The 17,723-nt window shown below is 46.5% G+C and overlaps 1 protein-coding gene across 7 annotated transcripts in view; it reads left to right on the forward strand.

Annotated features, from left to right (window-relative positions):
• Nucleotides 1-17,723, forward strand: part of NFATC2 (nuclear factor of activated T cells 2) — a 148,392-nt gene that overhangs the window by 67,412 nt on the left and 63,257 nt on the right. For all 7 annotated transcript variants that reach the window (XM_073236439.1, XM_073236440.1, XM_073236436.1 and 4 more), the window contains exons 4-5: nt 6,301-6,503; nt 7,478-7,650. In XM_073236439.1, the coding sequence (XP_073092540.1) occupies nt 6,301-6,503; nt 7,478-7,650 (376 nt within the window). The remainder of the gene's footprint in view (nt 1-6,300; nt 6,504-7,477; nt 7,651-17,723) is intronic.

A 17,723-nucleotide genomic window follows, 5' to 3' on the forward strand; every position in this document is an offset into this window, starting at 1 on the left:
TGCACCTGTCCAGGCAGGAGATGAGGGGATAGTAGCTCAGACCAGACTGATGGTTACAGGGCTGGTGAGTAGCAGATAGACTCAGGATGAATTTTGTACTTTGAGCCGCTGAAGCTTGCTCCTGGACTGGATGTGGTGTGTGGTTTGCATCTGTCTTCGTGTGGCCCCATGTCCTGAACCTGAAGGGAGCCTCTTCCTTCGCTGCAGGCCTCCACCTTGCACTCTTGCACTTGAGGTTTCTGTGGGCGGGTCCTGGGTGTTTCCATTTCTTGCAGGATGGGATGGGACATTGCACATGCCTGTTATACCTCCATCAATTTAGATTTTCTTCCTTGTGGCCTTTAAAGGAAGTGTCAAAATTCACAAAGAGAAAAGCTGGGGGATGGGGGGAGGGTGTCTCTTTTCTTTGAATGTTTTGGCTTTATTGTTTATGTTAGATATTCAGAAAACAAATTTTTTTGTTGAACTATAATAAATATAATAGTTTTCGGGGGTGCTACAACTGTGGGCTTCTGGGATAATACAGCCTCTCCCTAGGAATGATCAAAATCCAGTGGGCATTTTTAATTGGGTCTTCTTTCTTTTCTACTTTTGTATTTTATTTTATTTTGGATAAATATATGCACATACACACATTTCCCCCACCTCAACCTTAGAAACACACATAGATATGTTTGTTCTTACTGTTCTGGTGTATTTTGAAGATTATTCTATATCAGTATATGAAATGCTTCCTTCAGGTGCCCCATGTGGTTGCCCAGGTTGTGCACTGCACAGTTCCAGGGGGTGCCATTCATATTAACTGTCATGCTTTGTGTCATGCATACGCTGTTCATTTTTACAACTGCATTATATTGCATAGTATACCACTACTGACTTAACCAATACTCCTTAGATGGGGTTTTGTTTCCAAACTTTTGCTATTTTAAAGAATGCTGCATTGAATATCCTTGTCATTTTTTTCTGCACATCTGCCAAGATGGCCATAGGATAAGCCACTCACTAGAAGTAGAATTACTACATCAAAGGGAGTATACATTTGTGATTCTGAAAGATAGCTGCACGATTGCCTGCCACAGATTTGGGTACACCCTATTCTGCAGATTCTACTCTTAGGTTTACATATTTCACCAAGCCACCTTTTGCCTGGGCTGCACCATTGTTCTGCCCTCTGTTTCAGTCCCATACAGAGCAGGTGAAGGACGTCTTCCACCTGCAGTCGGACGGGTTCAGATCCCTGCTCTGCTGCTTGCTGGGTGGGGGACCTCATGTCTCAGAGCCTCTGTTTCCTCTTCTGTAAAAAGGCAGTTGAATAGTTCATGAAACTTTATGAGGATGGAAATGGGGCAGGCATATAACAGTGAATTGGGCAATTAATTACATCTGGCAATACAATACAAACACAACCGAAATGACTATCACCGGGAGGCCCACCTCACCTGGGGAGCAAGATTTTCATGGGAAATAATATTTGACCCCACACTCTTCAGTTTGACTAGGAAGTAACTAGAATAAAGGGAGGGGGGAGGAGTAGAACATGGGGGAGACAAAGGTAAGGGGGTGGGGCCAGGTAACTCATGCGTGGAGCCAGCAGGGGCTGGGAGTGACTGATTGCCACCAGGATAGGTCATTCTGGTGGCAGGGTAGAAACTGGTGGGTGAGGACTGGAGGGGGTGCAGGCAGATTTTTTAGAGGAGAAATGGTGGTCATTTGTACTAGGGTTGAAGTGATGGAGGAGAAAGGGTGGTAGATTTGAGTGCATTTAACGGAAACTGAATTGGCAGGACTTTGAGATGGACCCCGTGCGGGAGCGGGGCTGGGCGAGGGATCAAGAGCTAGGATCTTTAATGAAGCTATTAATACATGCTTATTAGGCAGATACATAATGCTTGTTGGGATGACTGAAATGAGAGTAAAATCGTGGACTAGTTTCCCTGGTGTGGTGTGGTGTGGTATGTGTGTGTGTGTGTGTGTGTGGAGTGTGGTTGGGTAGCAGGTATATTCTGCAAGGTTTGCATCCAAAACTAAAGGCAGGGAGTTGCAATAAAGCACCGCATGGGTTTTTCCCTTCTTCCGAGGACAATACCAATTTCCTAATATTCCAAATTCAACAAAGAACAAATGCTACTTAACATTGTTAAAGTTTGAATTTAGTAAAATTCAAAACAGTTTCTCTGGCCAGTTGCCATTTTGAAAATCAGTCCCACATTTTGGATTTGGTGGCAGCCATATCCATCTGAGAGTATTTTAAAAAGCTCTGAGCAGAGTTGATAGAAAAATCGTTTTGAAGCAAGTGTCACTTACGAGTTCTCATTGCGGTGTTTATAGTGGGGGAAAGTTTGAGCCGCCTACAGGCCCAACTCCGGGGGTCAATACTGTGGTCCTTACCTAGGTTGGCATCACCAGGGCCAAGGTGGGGGTGAGGCAAGGGAGGCATAGGGGTGGGGGAGCTCACAGCGTCACTCACAGCCAGATGCCCACCTTGCACTCACACAATGCTGAGAGCCAGTGCCTTAAATCAGGTGCTCAGGTGCCCAGCACCTCATCAGAGTTGCTAATCCGAGCAACTACCTGTATCTCTCCAAGTACCTGGGAGATACTCTGCAGCCATTTGAGATGATCTCATTAAACAGGATTTAATGACAAGGGGCAGTGGTCACACTATATTGTCAAATGGAAACGGTATATAAAACAGAATCCTGAATATGTTTGTCTCCATGCCTAAAAGAAAAGTCTGGAAGCACAAACACTAGAATGCTTACTTATTTTGAAGGGAGTATTTTCTTTGTAATTTATATTTTTAAATATTGTCTCTTTTTCCCACAATGAATGAACCCTACTACGTGTATAGCCAGACAAAGGAAAAGCAAGTGTCCTTCTCTCTGCACACCAGGACACATAAATTGCTGCTTAGAGTGGCAGAGCTGGGCAGGGTGGGGTGAGGGGGTTGGTTCTGGTGAGCTCTCTCTGTGACACTCTGGTCTCCGAGCTGTGGCAACCATGTTTACCTCTGGGATTCTTATATGTAGCTGGTGGGATGGACCTGCTTGTCTGAAAATGCATAATCCAGGCTTGGGGAGACTTGGCTTTCTGGGTCAGAAGTCAGTTGTGACACAAAGGAAACAAATAGGGCCACATCCCTGAGGTTTCATCCAGTGGCCTTTGAGCCTTAGGGTCATGAGCAAGTCACTTAACCTTGCTGAGCCCTGGCTTTTCCCAGCCAGAAAAGGGGTAACCCTGTTCTCCTCCAAGCAATGCTTGGACCAAATCAGCGAAGGCTCTCCCTGCTCCTGCTTCAGCCCTCCTGATGTGCACTAGAAGCACCCTTTCCTCCTCGAACCTCATCTACCACCTGCAAAATTCCAAGATGCAAAAGTCTTTTGCTCTCAGCTCGGCTGCATGAAGTGAAGTGCCCCTTCTTTGGAGCCCAGCTGACCTGGAGCTTCTCTGTCGCGGCAGGTGCTTGCTGTGGCTGGAAGGTGGCCCTGCTTACCCAAGCCCCTGAGAACACCTCACCCTTGGAGAAGCCTGGAGAAAGGGGACAAGAAAATGGGAACAAGAGGGCATTTGGGACCTTGAGGGCAGAGCATGCTATCCCAGGACATTAAGTTCTATTTGCAAGACCCAAATAACTGATTTTCTGGAGAAGCAAGTAAATGACCATTTGTTTTTCTTACCAAATATCCAGAGAGCTGGCAGGGCTCCTTCAGAGCTAGTCAGGGTTCTACACCTTCTACCACTTCCTAGGGGGTGGGGGAGGCCGGAGGGTGGAGGAAGGTGTTCTTTTCATTTCACACCTGATGGCGAGGTTTCTTGACCTGGCCCCTCCTCCCCCCCACTCCAGGTCACCCACAGAGAAGCCTGGAAGTGGTCCCGGGAGCCACCACACACGAGCTGTTTCTCACTGTCAGTCTTTCACATTCATTCTTTGCCTTTCCATTGATTCCTGTAATATTACCTCCGTGCTTTGATTTCACATCATCCTCCGATGACAAGGAAAGTTCTCGTTTCATGGGCACTTACTGCGTGCTGTGCTTTGGGGGCCTCACGAAGGTCTTACTCAACTTTCGAAAGAGCCTTGGGGAGTGGGAGGTGAGGTCCCTGTTTGTATCTGCAGATGGAAACTTCAGAGGAATGGAGTCCCTGAGTCAAAGCCACACAGATACTGAGAAGCAGAGCCAGGATTGAAAGTCAGGTGTCTGACCTAGAGGGCTCTCCTTTCTTCTTTGGTGCCACAGGCCTGTCTGGTGTTCCCTGGTGGTTGGGGAGGTGGGTGGACAGGCACCGCTGTGAGTTGGGCTCCCTGTGCTCACTGCCGGGCTGCTCTGGATTGCAAAGAGGTCCTTCTTAAAGGAGTTGGTCTCCCTCTCAAGGAGCAGCATTATCTGTGCGTGCTGATTTCTGTGGTCAGTTTCTTTCTCTCTCTACATCTCCCTTCCTCTCCCTCCCTCACCTCGTTCGGCAGGAAGAACCATGAGTGCAACGAGCAGTCTATCTGTCTACTTGCTGTTCTATCAGGAGGTAGAGGAAGGAACCTCGGACCATCAGGGCTCACACCCTCTCCTACCTACTTTTCTTGATTCTGTGTGATAAGGTGTATACCATCTCTTGATAAATCCGAAAGAGCAGGTGAGGACATGTATTTCTCTTGGGTCCAAATGCAAAGCAAAACAAAATCTCTTCTCAACACTGCCCTTCTGTCTGGGATTTTTGTCATTGAGAACAAACAATAAATACCCTGTTCTTCAATTGACATGAGGGAGAAAGATAAGAGGTTCTCACTTGATTTCTGTCTTTGCCCTAGGGTGCCTCTTGGGTGTGTATTCAGACACGGATGGAAATCTGGGTATTGGCCCGGCAGATTGTGAAAAAGGTTGTCAGCTGGCTCTGCTCCACTCCCACCTGTCTCTCTGTATACTTTTTAAAAGGATACACATGAACTCCATCTTTCTGGGCTGGCATAGTGCAGTAGAACTTTTCTTGGTGGAAGTGTTGTGTGTCTGTGCTGTCCATTGTGGTAGCCACTAGCTATTTGTGGCAATTGAGCACTTGAAATGTGCCTAATGCAACTGAGAGACTGAATTTTCAATTTAATTTTTGTATTATTTACTGCACTGGACAGCACAATTCTAGACCATGTTTAGCTATCCACTGCCTGGGGCCTTTGTTTTTTGGCAGTTGACTGGAGATCCTACTGAAGTTTTATAGAACTTCAGAGAAGGGTAGGCTCGTAGTGAATCATTGCTTGTCAATTTTCAGAGAAAGGAACAGAAGCACAGAAGGATTGAATGGTTTGCCCAGTGTTTCTCAGCTGGGGAGGGGCAGTACAGGAACCATCTCCAAATTCTCAGACCAATCTCTTTTTTCTTTTGTTATTATATATGCTTTTAAACCAATGTTATATGACACAACTTTTCTATAACCTGTGAATAAAGTTAATCTTCTTTCACCACCTTCTCAAGTTTGATCTCCATCTCTATCCCTGGAAGTGATCATGATATAGTCAGTTTGGAGTGCACCCTTCCATACCTTTTTCTATGGCATTTACATGTATATGAATGCATCGATTGAAATCATTCAGCATTTAAAAAAAATAAGTTGGGTTATGCTACACGTATTTTTCTACAAATTACTTTTTTTTTTTAACAGTACCACTTCAATCTTTCTGGGTCAGTGCATAGATCTCTACTGGTTTTTAACTGCTGCAGTAGTTCATAACCTAGACATTTAGTATTACTCAGAAGCCTATTGATATAACTAATTGTTCATTAGTAAACATTTTTGTGCATATCTCCTGCAGACACAATATTTCTTCTGGGGTACATAATGAAAAATGGAATTACTGGGTCATAGGGAGTATTATTTCTAATTTTAATCGTTGTTACTCCAATACTCTAAAATAGGCAATACAAGTTTATGTTTCTGTCAGCTGCATGAGAGTATCTGTGTCCCCACAGCCTCCAAAACACTTGATATTATCAAATGTCTACATGTGTGCCAATCTAATGTCCGAAAAATGGTATCCTATAGTTGTTTAATTTGCATTTTCCTATCTATAAGTCAAATTGAACATATTTTCTATGCTAATGGCCATTTGTTTATCTGTGAATTGCCTGTGTATGTCTCTAGCCCATTTTTCTTTTGGATAGCTTATGAATTCATTCAGCAAATATGTACCAGAATGCCTAGCATGTGCCAAGCATTATTCTAGGTGTTAGGGGTTTTGTGGCAAGTTAATGAAACAGACATTCTGCATGTTAATGGCCCTGTGATAATCTGATTTTGTTTTCTTCCCCCCAGCTCCATGGCTACATGGAAAACAAGCCCCTGGGGCTTCAGATCTTCATTGGGACGGCTGATGAGCGGATCCTTAAACCCCACGCCTTCTACCAGGTGCACCGGATCACGGGAAAAACTGTCACCACCACCAGCTATGAGAAGATTGTGGGCAACACCAAAGTCCTGGAGATCCCTCTGGAGCCAAAAAACAACATGAGGGCGACGTAAGGGCTGGGAGCTGAGGGTGGTGGGTCTTTCTGGGGAAGTGAATGGGACCAACTGGCAGGGAGTTGGGGGCAGGACTCTGGCGCTGATGGAAGCCGCCATAGATGGTGATTCCCTGTCTGTGATGGATCCACAATGGTCTCTGTTTTAAAAGTTCTAATACCCAGATAGTTTTCGTATGTATTAGGAGGAAGAATACTATGCATTTTTGGATTGTGTTGCTTGGGGATGAAGCTAAATTTTTTTACATTTAAGAAGTTTGTTTGAGAACATTATTAAGGAATGGTGCAGATAGGTCAAAACTCACAAAATAATATGCATATGGCTAAAATTTGGGAAGCACTGCACCCATACATTGGAGTTTAAAAAACGTTTTATTAGAAAATAATCTCAAACTTGCAAACTGCAAGAATCATACACAGAGCTCCTGTATACTGTTCACTCAGACTTACCAAATGTAAACATTTCTCACATTTGCATAATCACTCCCTTTCTCACCTTCTCCATTTTTTCCTGAACCGTTTGTTAGTTGCTTTCATGATGATTTTTTCATTTTAAATGCAACAGCATGCATTTCCTAAGAACAAGGATGCTCTCTTACATGATCACAGTACATTTATCAAATGCAAGATATTTAATATTCATACCCTATCTCATCTATTGAATAGTCCAAGATCAATTTTTGCCAATTGCCACGTATTTGAGTTTTTCAGATACTTTTGAGAGTAGAAAAGTTGGTGTGAAAAAATCTCCCTAGAGGAATGATTTCCACTGGGGAATTTCTCTAATTGCTTTGTGTTTCACCCCCATCTTGGTGTAAATTCCCGGCTGAAGTATTTATCAGTGCATTGTAATTTCCCCATCTGGGCTGATGGTAGAATTATGTGGCTCACTGACGAAGGTGGTTTTGTGGGTGACCATTCCAGCTCACTAAGATGATTGGTAGTAAATGGGCTTCTCATCCTCCTGGTAGCATCGACTGTGCGGGAATCCTGAAGCTTAGAAATGCCGACATTGAGCTGCGGAAAGGCGAGACAGACATCGGGAGAAAGAACACGCGTGTGAGGCTCGTTTTCCGAGTGCACATCCCGGAGTCCAGCAGCAGGATTGTGTCCTTGCAGACGGCGTCCAACCCCATTGAGTGCTGTAAGTCAGGCCTTGGGCAGGGCCGATGTTTGCAAAGTGCTGTTACGTGACCTTCCACTCCGCGCAAGGCACCTGGGCATCTCGAATACGTAGGACCCACAGGGATCACCAGTGGGCCCAAGATGGCCAAAGGCACCAGAAACAGAGCACATTGAAGTGTTTCTCTCTGCTTCTATTTACTTGTAGAGGGTTTTGTGGCCTCACAGGAAATTAAAAAATAATATAGCTAAATGGGTAGCCTACAACTTTGTTTAGAAGATTTGAAGTATCTAAATGTCCTAGTCTTAGGAGGGTAGATGCATTTGGAGTGAGCTCACTGCATACAGTATGCTCTCTTTCTTTTTCACACTCTTTTTTTTTTTTTCCAACAAGAATAACGATACTATCACAGTTGTTCTTGCTCAGGGAGCTGACCCCACCCGGCGCTATGCTAAGCACTCAGCATGCAATAGCTCATTGAATATCCACCGCCGTCCGTAGCCTCAACTGATGTCATGTTACCCATTTTACAGAAGGGGGAAGGACAGAGATGAGGGGTCGGGTAAGCCCTTCCCTGCATGTTCACTGAGAATCTGCTCAGTGTCTGGTGCTGTTCTGGGGATCCACAGCTGAGCAAGAGATTTTCTCTGTCCTGAACCAACTTACAGTCTGGTGGAGAGAAAGACGCCTAAACAAAGATGGAGAAGATTTGCAGGATCCTGCACGTGGTGGCCAAGGTCTATCATGTGGAAGGGCTCTGAGCCCGAACTTGGCTTGGTTCTAATCTGGCTTCTAAGAAGAAGCTGCTTTGAACTCACTTTTAGGCATTTTAGGCAAGTTTTTTGTTCCTTTTTTTTTGGCAGTTAAACATGATAAAGTTTATTGTCTGCTCAGTTTTTGAGAGTTTAGAAATTATTTTTAAAAGCATGAAGAAGAAAAAGTGTTCAATTATGTTTCAGAATTTGTTTTCCTTTTTGCCAGACATTTTACCATAATTAGGTGTCAAAAATTCAGTTGCCTACAGAGGCCAGGGAGGTCATGGAAATGAGTGAAGTGGTTAGGGTGGGCATCAGTAGGGAGTGGTGGCGGCTGGGGGCCAGGAGGGCAGAGTCACCATCTAAATGGGTTGCTGTACCCAATTGCAGCCTGTATCTGCATGTGGGACTAGACTCAGTGTGGCAAACTCTTCTGATTTTTTAAGATTAAACCAAAAATCTGATTTTTAAAAAGCAGCAACAGAGTCAAAATACTGTGTGGATCAGATTAAATCTGCACGTGGCTTTGATTAATCAGAGGTAGTCCTAATCAGACGCTAATGAGAAAAGGGAAAGCATGAATATTTCATGTAGAAAGGGTTGAGGAAGACTGGCTCTTGGGATTAGAAGCCAACAGGCAGAGAGGGTGGACTGTCCTCGGGAGAAAAGCCAGAATTTGGTCTTGGTTGGTCTTTGGAAAAGGAAGCAGGAGCCGTGTGATTTCTTCCAGCCTTGAGAGGCCCGATGGAGATGAGGCTGGATGAGGTGGTCGGTTTGTGCTCTGATGTTTGTGAAGAGAAAGACCCAACGGCAGACAGCAAAGGAAAACAAGTGTTAAAAAACATCATCTCAAGAACATTGGAATTCCCCTCCTCTACCCAGCAGACCCCACCCCCGCCCCCCGAGTGCTGGTCGTGGTGGCTGCCCCACCCTGGTCTTGGTTTTGAACATCTCAAGATGTTTTGGGAAGAAAACCTGGGCTCTTCCTCAGTGATTTGGGGGATTTTGAGATTTTGAGATGATAAGTCATTCTGGCAAATGACTCACTCTCCAGGATGGGGCTGTGGTTTGCAGTAAGGTGGGGAAGAGGGGGCCTCAGGAGGGACCATGTACAGGGGCCCATGTTCCTCAGGCCAGCTCACCTCATGTCGATGTGCGACGCTGAGCCACATGCGCCTCCAGCAAGGTCTTCAGGACGCTGTGTAGAGTTATTTGAACCCATAGGGTCTTTTTTCTATTCTTTTAAAGAAGCGTTTGGCTGATTCAGCTACCTATTTTGATAGATAAGGAAACTGAGATGCTGTCGGTAAAGTGATCTACTCATTTTTACTTGGTAGGTAGCAGAGCCAGGGTCTCCAACTTCCTAATTCGTTGAAATACCTTCTTCTGCTGGTTTCTTTAACCCTTTTGTGTAATACCAGCCGGAGCTCCCAACTGGCCCCTCTCCCTGTCACACTCAGAATCTCCCATCATTTTTATTTCCTTCCTTTTCTATTTACCTGGACTGGTGCCTGGTAGTTCCATAAATATTTATTGACTAATTAACTTGTGGTATGACCCTTAGGGAGATAGCCCATAAATATTTGACAATTAGTCCATAATGTGTATTGATGCAGCATGTGTACCATAAATATTTATTGACTGATTGACTTAGTGTGTACCCCTTGGGGAGGGCAAGTTGGTAAGAAAAACAGTCGGGGGGCTGGTACTTATTTACAAGGCTGACTTGCTTACTTTGGAGGTGCCTTTTATGTAACAAATTAAGGTTCAAGGGTATGTTCTCAAATTCCTGTAGAAAAAACTTGAACAAACTACTGGAGGCCACTCTTTGGAAAGTGGACTTATGTGCTAGAAATGCAGGTTCCTTACATTTCTTGACAGGCCAGCATGCCAGAGGCCAGATCTCACCTTTGCACAGATGGGTGCCCACAGGTTTCTGCCCATGTAACCACTATTCAGAACAAGATGCAGGGCATTTCTTTCACTCATATGGCTCCCGAGTGCTCCGCAGTCCCTGCCTCCTCCCCGTCACACACAGGCTACCACTGCTCAGATTTCTATCACCATTAATTAGTTTTCCCTGTTCTGGAACCTATGTGATGGAATTATATATGTGTTCTATTTTGTCCACTGTTTTCACTCAGCATAATGCTTTTGAAATCCATCACTATTATCACGTGATTTGGTAGTTCTTTCCTTTTTATTGCTGAGCAGTATTTAATGGAATGAATATAACAATTGTTTATTTGCCCTTGATAGACATTCGGGTGGTACGCAGGGTTTGGGCATTATGGGTAAGGCTGCTGTGCCCATTCTTGTTCAAGGCCTTTTGTGGACAAATGCTTTTATTTCTCTTGGATAAATACCTGGGGATGGGTCATAGGAAAAGCCTATATTCCAACTTAAGTATTTGCTAAATCATTTTACACAATCATTTTACACTCCATGTAAGAGTGTAGGAGAGTTCTACTTGTTCCTCATCCTCACTAATATTTGGTTTTGTCAGTCTTTTTAATTGTAGCCTTTCAATGGGTGTAAAATGGTGTCTCATGGCACATAATTAATAATTTGCATTTCCCTAATGACTAATGATGTTGGGCCCCAGTGTGTGTGCCTGTTGGCCATCCACATGTCTTCCTGAGTGAAGTGACTATTCAGGGTTTTTGCCCATTTTCTGTTGGGTTACTCGTATTTGTATTGTTAATAGGCAGTAGTTCTTTGTGTATTCTGGATGTCAGTCCTTGGTCAAATGTATTATAAATATTTTCCCCCCGTATATAGCTTGCCTATTTATTTTCTTCATTGTGTCCTGTTATGAGCAGCAATATTTTATTTTGATGAAGACTAATTCATTTTCTCTTCTTCTGGGATTAGTGCTTTTTGTGTTTCTCCAGAAATCTGTGCCTCTCTGAAGGTAGCACAGATAGTCTCTTATGTTTTCTTCTAGAAGCTGTTTGATTCTGGCTTGTAGGTTTAGGGATGTGCTCCATCTCAGATTAATTTTTTGTATGGTGTGAGGTAGGGACAAGGTCCATTGTTTGCCATATGGAAATTCAGTCATTTCATTTGCCTTTTTCTGAAAGTAAGAGCTGGGGAAACTGAAGACTCTGTTCCCTCCTTCACCACCTTCCCTTTTTCTCTGCTTCACTCTCCCAGGTCTGCCTTGAGGATCAGTGATCGTGCAGCTTGGCTTTATGAAAATCCTTAGAATCAGTGAGGCTAGATTGGCACCTTAGTTCCTTTGCTTTGTGAATCAGAGATGCTCATCTTGGGCACCTCCTGGCAGAAGCTGAAATGTCCCCCATAATTCTTGTGGGCTCCTTAACATTCATTCTTTCAGTTAAAATATATTTGGAGTGCATCATATGCTGTTCTAGGCACTAGGGATAAAACAGTGAACAAAACAAAGTCCTGGCCCTCATGGAGTCACATTCTCATGGGGAAAACCAGCAATAAACAAGCAAGCAAAGACATCATTTCAAACAACTAAGTGTCATGACAAAAATAACAAGGCCCATGTGTTGGTGCCTTGGGGTGGGGAGCAGCCAGCTCAGCCATGCTCATCAGGGGAAGCCTCTAGAAGAGATGGTGTATCAGCCTGGACTGGAGTGATGGGGGAGCATGGCCCAGTCGGCAGGTACAGCAAGTACAAAGGCCCTGGGGCAGGGATAAGCTTGGGGTCTTCAGTGAACAGAAAGGCAGCCAAGGAAGCTGTGTGGAGTGAATAGGGGCAGGGAGAGGGGTAGGAGATGACGTCTGAGGTGCAGCTGGGGGTAAGTGAGATGGGGAATCTTGAGTTCTAAGTAGTTTTATGTTTTAAAACTCGTTTAGCACAGTGTCTGGCACACAGTAGTTGCTAATAAACATTGAAGACCAAACGAAGGAAGGAAGGAGATGAGAGGGAAAGGGGTGAGGTCAAGAAAAATTAACGATTACCTGTCACTTACTGTGTGTCCAGTACTTTTTCTACTGCTGCCAAATCATTATAAGAACACCACGACCTTGTTGTCTGTTCCCATTTCACAGATGGGAAAACCAGAGCACAGAGAAGTTAAACAAATTGCCTGTGGTCACATAGCCAGTATGGGGCTAAGCCCACTGTGACGAACACATCCTGCTTGACCTCAGGACACCAAGGTTGAGCTACGTCATGAGTGACAGGTTAATTTGGGCTGGAACCCCAAAGGGTGGCTCATCTCATGTAAACCCAAGACCAGCTCAGCAACCCTCCGAAGGCTGTGGGTGCCCTCGCATCACACAGGAATAGGTCGTCTCCCTCGAGATCCTATGTAGTAGATCTTAGGTGAAATTGAGGTACTGGGCAAAGGGCAGGCAGGCCAGGCCTTTGCCAACCCCTGCTCTCCAGGGAGACTTTTAAGCAATGACCAAGAAACCGTGTTTTGCAAACTTGAGAAACCTTCATCCTGGGGAGAGGCGGTGGAGGGTCCTGGTTAGAAGTGTGGGCCTGGGTTCCAGTCTTACCTCTGCCTCTTGCTAGTCACTGAGTCCCAGGGAAGTTACTTAGCGCTGTGCCTCAGCTTCCTTCTGTGGAGTGGGGATGGTGATAGTTCTGTCTCTTTGCTGTTGTAGAGGTGCAGTGAATGTGTGTGTGTATCACACAGTAAGTGCCAGCCGAGATCACAACAGGGTAACCTAAGTGTCTGTCTGTGGAGCAGGCCATGCCCTCTTGCTAGCAGCCCTCCTGTGGCTCTGCAAGGCGACCGTACATGCCTCTGACTGCCACTCTGTCACTGCCAAGAGACCACAGCCCAGGCAGCCGCAGGCAGGCGTGGGAGTTTAACAAACACTAATTGTTTCAGGTGAGCTGGCAGCCAGCGGCACGCCCTGCTGCTCAAGGGAGCCCAGATGGTATCTGGCCGGCGGAGCAGGTTGGCTGGGTGGTGACTGCAGGAGAGCTGGGTTCCAGGGGGAGCCCAGGATTGGGGTGGCTTCTCTGCTGACTGATACGGCTCCCTGACCATGTGGCTGTGGTCCTTTCCTGAGCTAGTTTTGCAGGGACAAGGAAAGCTGAGGTGCCCTTTAGTGAAGGTCTGCCACGGGCCCCTCAGCGGTCACAGATCTCAGCTTGCTGCCATATTCAGTCATGGCCTCACAGAGCTCCTCTTGAAGATTTGCTCAATTCATTCATTCAGAAAAATGTATTGACTTGTGCCGGTGAGTGTTTGAGGCATGAAATGCTGCCATCTTGGAGCGTCTATTCTAGCGGGTTGAAGTTCGGAGGAGTTTCATGATTTTCTACAGTTGCACAGCTGGCAATGGAAGGGGCAGAGCCTGGGGAACAGAAAGCCCATGTCCTTTTCTCATTGGCTAGGGAGCTGGTGAGTCACATGGGGCTTTGAGGAGCTCTTGTTATTTGGAGATGTGCGGGAATGTTCGGAAGGGGCTGCCTGCTAGTACACGGCAATGGTATAGTAATTATCTGATCAGAAAAGAAGTCACACCTCCAGCTGTGGACTCAGTGCCATGTGGAGTGCGTGACGGGAGATGCACCGACCCTGCGGGGTGGGTTACTGTGCCATTTTCCACATGAGAAAGCTGAGGTCCCGTGGGGTCCAGAGCTGGAAGGTGGTCTCATGTGCTGCGGGCCCCATGCATTTGTGTCCACGGCACCCCACTCCCGTGGTGTGAATGCTCACAGGTCCCTCACAGACATGAAGCCCACACTCAAGGAGGTTTGCATTCTTCTGTCCCACCCTCCCACTTCCTGAGGAAGACCCAGGAATGGCCAGGCTGGGGGCCGAGAGGCCAGTCTGCTGGCCCTGCTCACAGTCTCTCCCCGGCGAGGCCTGAGTCAGCAGCACATTCTGGGCCAAGCCAGGCTTAGCCGGGCCAGGCTCACAGCCAAGGACAGGGGCCTGATGTAGAGACAAGAAGGGTTTAAGCATGTGGAGCGCGGCAGCCAGGGGTTCAGCGCTTAAGCCAGAACGAGACCAGAGAGAGGACCGTCCCTGCTGGGGCCGCTGGGGCCTTTCCTGCTGAGTCCTTCTTCAGTTTACTAAAGAGGGGCCCCTCGAGCTGGTGGAATCCCACCGCCTGGGTTCAGATTCTGCCTGTCTGCCATGCTTAGCTGTGCGCTTTCAGGCGTGTCCCTTCTCCTCCGGGAGACTCAATGCCCTCAATTCCAAAACAGGAATAATTCCCACTTGGTGTCTCATGGAGTCCAGCAATAAAAATAAACATAACTAACAGTCACTGAGCCTGACAAGGTGCCACACACTTCCCATGCATAAGCTCATTTAATCTGCAAACAACCCTGTGACGCTGGTGCTATGATTATTCCCATGTTACAGAGGAGAAAACAGAGGCACAGAGGGATTAAGTGATTCGCTCAAGGTCCCAAAGCTAGGATGTCACTGAGCTGGGCTTTAAACTTGGGCAGAGACACAGAAGCATCCTTACTTTTGCTCTTGACCCTAAATCGTCTCATCTTATGTGTTTTATAATATAAGCAAAATGTACACATGAGGTGCCTGGAATCAGGCAGTGTCTGTGGCAGCTGTAATTATGTACTATTATTAGCAGAACCCACCCACTCTGCAGAAAAGAGTTTCTCTGACCAGCCTCTCCTGCCTCTCTTCTGAGGTTCTTGGGCAGATTGTAGTTCCTGGCCCTGCCCCCCCTGTGGCCGGGCAGATTGCAGGGAGTCAGGCAATCTCTGGGCACCCTGGGCAGATGTGCAGACCCTGCGCTGGTGTGATTTCCCTTCGCTGTTGCCACCCTGCTCCCCATCAGCCTCTGTTCTAGTGAAAGTAAACACCAAACTGGTTAAACCAACAGCACCCTGTTGATTCAGAGCTCATAAAACACAGGAGCCCCAGGCCACTTTATGACGTGCCAGAATCTGGGGGGAGGAGGGAAACCTAGGGAAATCTGGTGGTGAGGCCACCTAGAAGCTTAAGCTGGAGCAGAGGGCCTAGACTTGGCCCACAGGCGAGACACAGGCCCTCAGGGTGGCTTCCAAATGGCAGCGCCTGGTTTGGTCTAACACTGCAGGGAGTGTGGTTTGATGGCCTAGAGTCTCTGATGGTTGGAAAGCTGAATGGGAGACAGTGGGTACTGGTGGGGGTGATGCAGACCTGGGAGGCCCAGCGGGCTTCCTGAGAGCCTCCCATAGGTCCTGGATAGTGTCACCCCAATTAGCAGCCATAGGTATCAGAGGTTGCGTCAGAGAGAGAGAGAGAAGGAAGTGGACCCCCGGAGGGTAATTCTGGTTGCTGTTTGCCACTGCTCAGTTCCTCTTTCGAAGGCTAATTGGATTTGTTTGCTTTGCCTCTGGGCTCTCTGAGGATGCTGGGGCCTCCCCTGGAGGAGGTCCCCTTGTTCTCAGGTGGCCTCTTAAGTGTGGAAGTTGGCTCTCAAACCACTGTGTGGAACAAGTGACCTGGAAAGATTGCTAAGATGCAAATGTCCAGCTCTGTCTAGGAGATTCCGGTGTAGTGGGTAGAGGGCATGGCCTGGGGCATCTGCATTTTAATTAAGTGCCTCCCCCAACCAGGTAATGCAGCTGCACGTGGCCTGGGAACCCCATTTTGAAAAACGCTGACAATCAGGGTTGAGAAACCTGGGTTATGGTTCAGGGCTCAGCAAAGACAACAGAAGGAGAGCAGTAATGTGTGTAAACATATGTGTCAACACATGTTTGTTGAAATGTCTAGTGTAGGACAGCAGGGATTAGCTGGTGCCTAGCACATGGACGCTGCTCGAGAAGCTATAGCTTTTAATATTGTTCATTCACCTGCCTGGGTAATATTGAGGCAAATACGCTTTTTGGGAATTCTCCCCTTTAATCCTCACAACAACCTGTGAGGTGGATCTGTCAATAGCCCCGTTTTTCAGATGGGGAAATTGAGGTTTGGCACTGAGAAGCTCCAAACAAGAATCACCTGTTTGGGAACCCTGTGCTGGAACGGAGGGGCTGTCCCTCACTAACCAGCCTTCACCCTGGCAGGGGCTGCCCCACTGCAGCCAAGTCCTGAGTATTTGCCTTTCTATTAAATGGCATTAACAATGTCTCAGTGCTAGGGATGGGGGGCCTTTAATTAAGGGTTTAAAAAGATAAATGAGAAAACATTTTGAAAATGACTAAGCAAAGAAGAGCAGCATTTTGAAAGTTAACCGTCCTAAAGACTAATTTCTTGAGCGGTCACTGTGTTCTAGGCATGGGTTAAGTGCTTTGTTTTACATTAGGTACTTTTTTACTGTGGCGCAAGACACATGACATAAACTCACCATTTGGGCCATCTGAAGGTGTACAAGTCAGCGGCATTAAGAACATTCCCAGCACTGTGCAGCCACCACCACCATCTCATTCCAGAACTTTGTGCCACCCCAAAAAAGAAACCCCATACTCATTAGCTGTCACTGCCCAGATCCTCGCAGTCACCAGTCTGTTTTCTGTCTCTATGATTTGCCTCCTGGGAACACTTCATATAAATGGGATCATATAGTATTTATCCTCTTTTGACTGGTTTCCTTCACTTGCCATGTTTTCAAGGCTCATCCGTACTGTAGCTTGTACCAGTACTTCATTCCTTTTTACTCCTGAATAATATTTCTGTATGGATACACTGCATCCTGTTTATCCACCCATTGATGGACATTTGGTTTACTGATACTAAATATTTTATCAAATATATATTGACCATGTTCACATGTTTACATGAAGTGCCTCTTGTACTGCTTACAGCAGACCCATGAGGGCAGGTACTATGAGGATTTTACAGAGGAGGCATCTGTGACTCAGAGAAATGGAGTGACTTGCCCAGCGCCACACAGCTGGGAGCTGGCAGAGGCAGGGCTTGAAACCATGGCTTTCTGATCCCAGGGCCCAAGCAGCTGTAAACCAGGAATGCTCCCACGGCCCCCAGGGTCCTGGTAATCCCGCTGTGTTGGTTCGAAGGTGGCCCCTCAGAATCATTAAAGACTGTTTAAAAAAAAACCAACAATCTGCCCTGCTGGAGTCCCCCCCTCAGACCGCTGAAATCAGAATCTCTAGACTATGGCTGTCAGCCCCTTCTCCCCAGCGGACATCAGCTACATCTAGAGGCAATTTTGGTTGTCAGTGGGGGTGGAAAGCTGTGCATCTAGTAGGTGGAGCCCAGGGATGCTGCCCAGCATCCTGAATTCAGGGGACAGTTTCCCACAGCAGAGGCTGATGCTGGCCGGATGTTAATAGTGCCTAGGCTGGGAACCTCTGCTCTGGAATTAGGGCCTGGGTATCAGTATTTTTTTTTTTACCTCCCCTGCTCATTCTAATGCTCAGAAGCCTCCCAAACTTGACTGTACGCATGAATCACCCAGATTCCTGGTCACACTGCA

The sequence above is a fragment of the Manis javanica genome, chromosome 5 (genome assembly GCF_040802235.1).
Source record: "Manis javanica isolate MJ-LG chromosome 5, MJ_LKY, whole genome shotgun sequence".
NCBI lineage: Eukaryota > Metazoa > Chordata > Mammalia > Pholidota > Manidae > Manis > Manis javanica.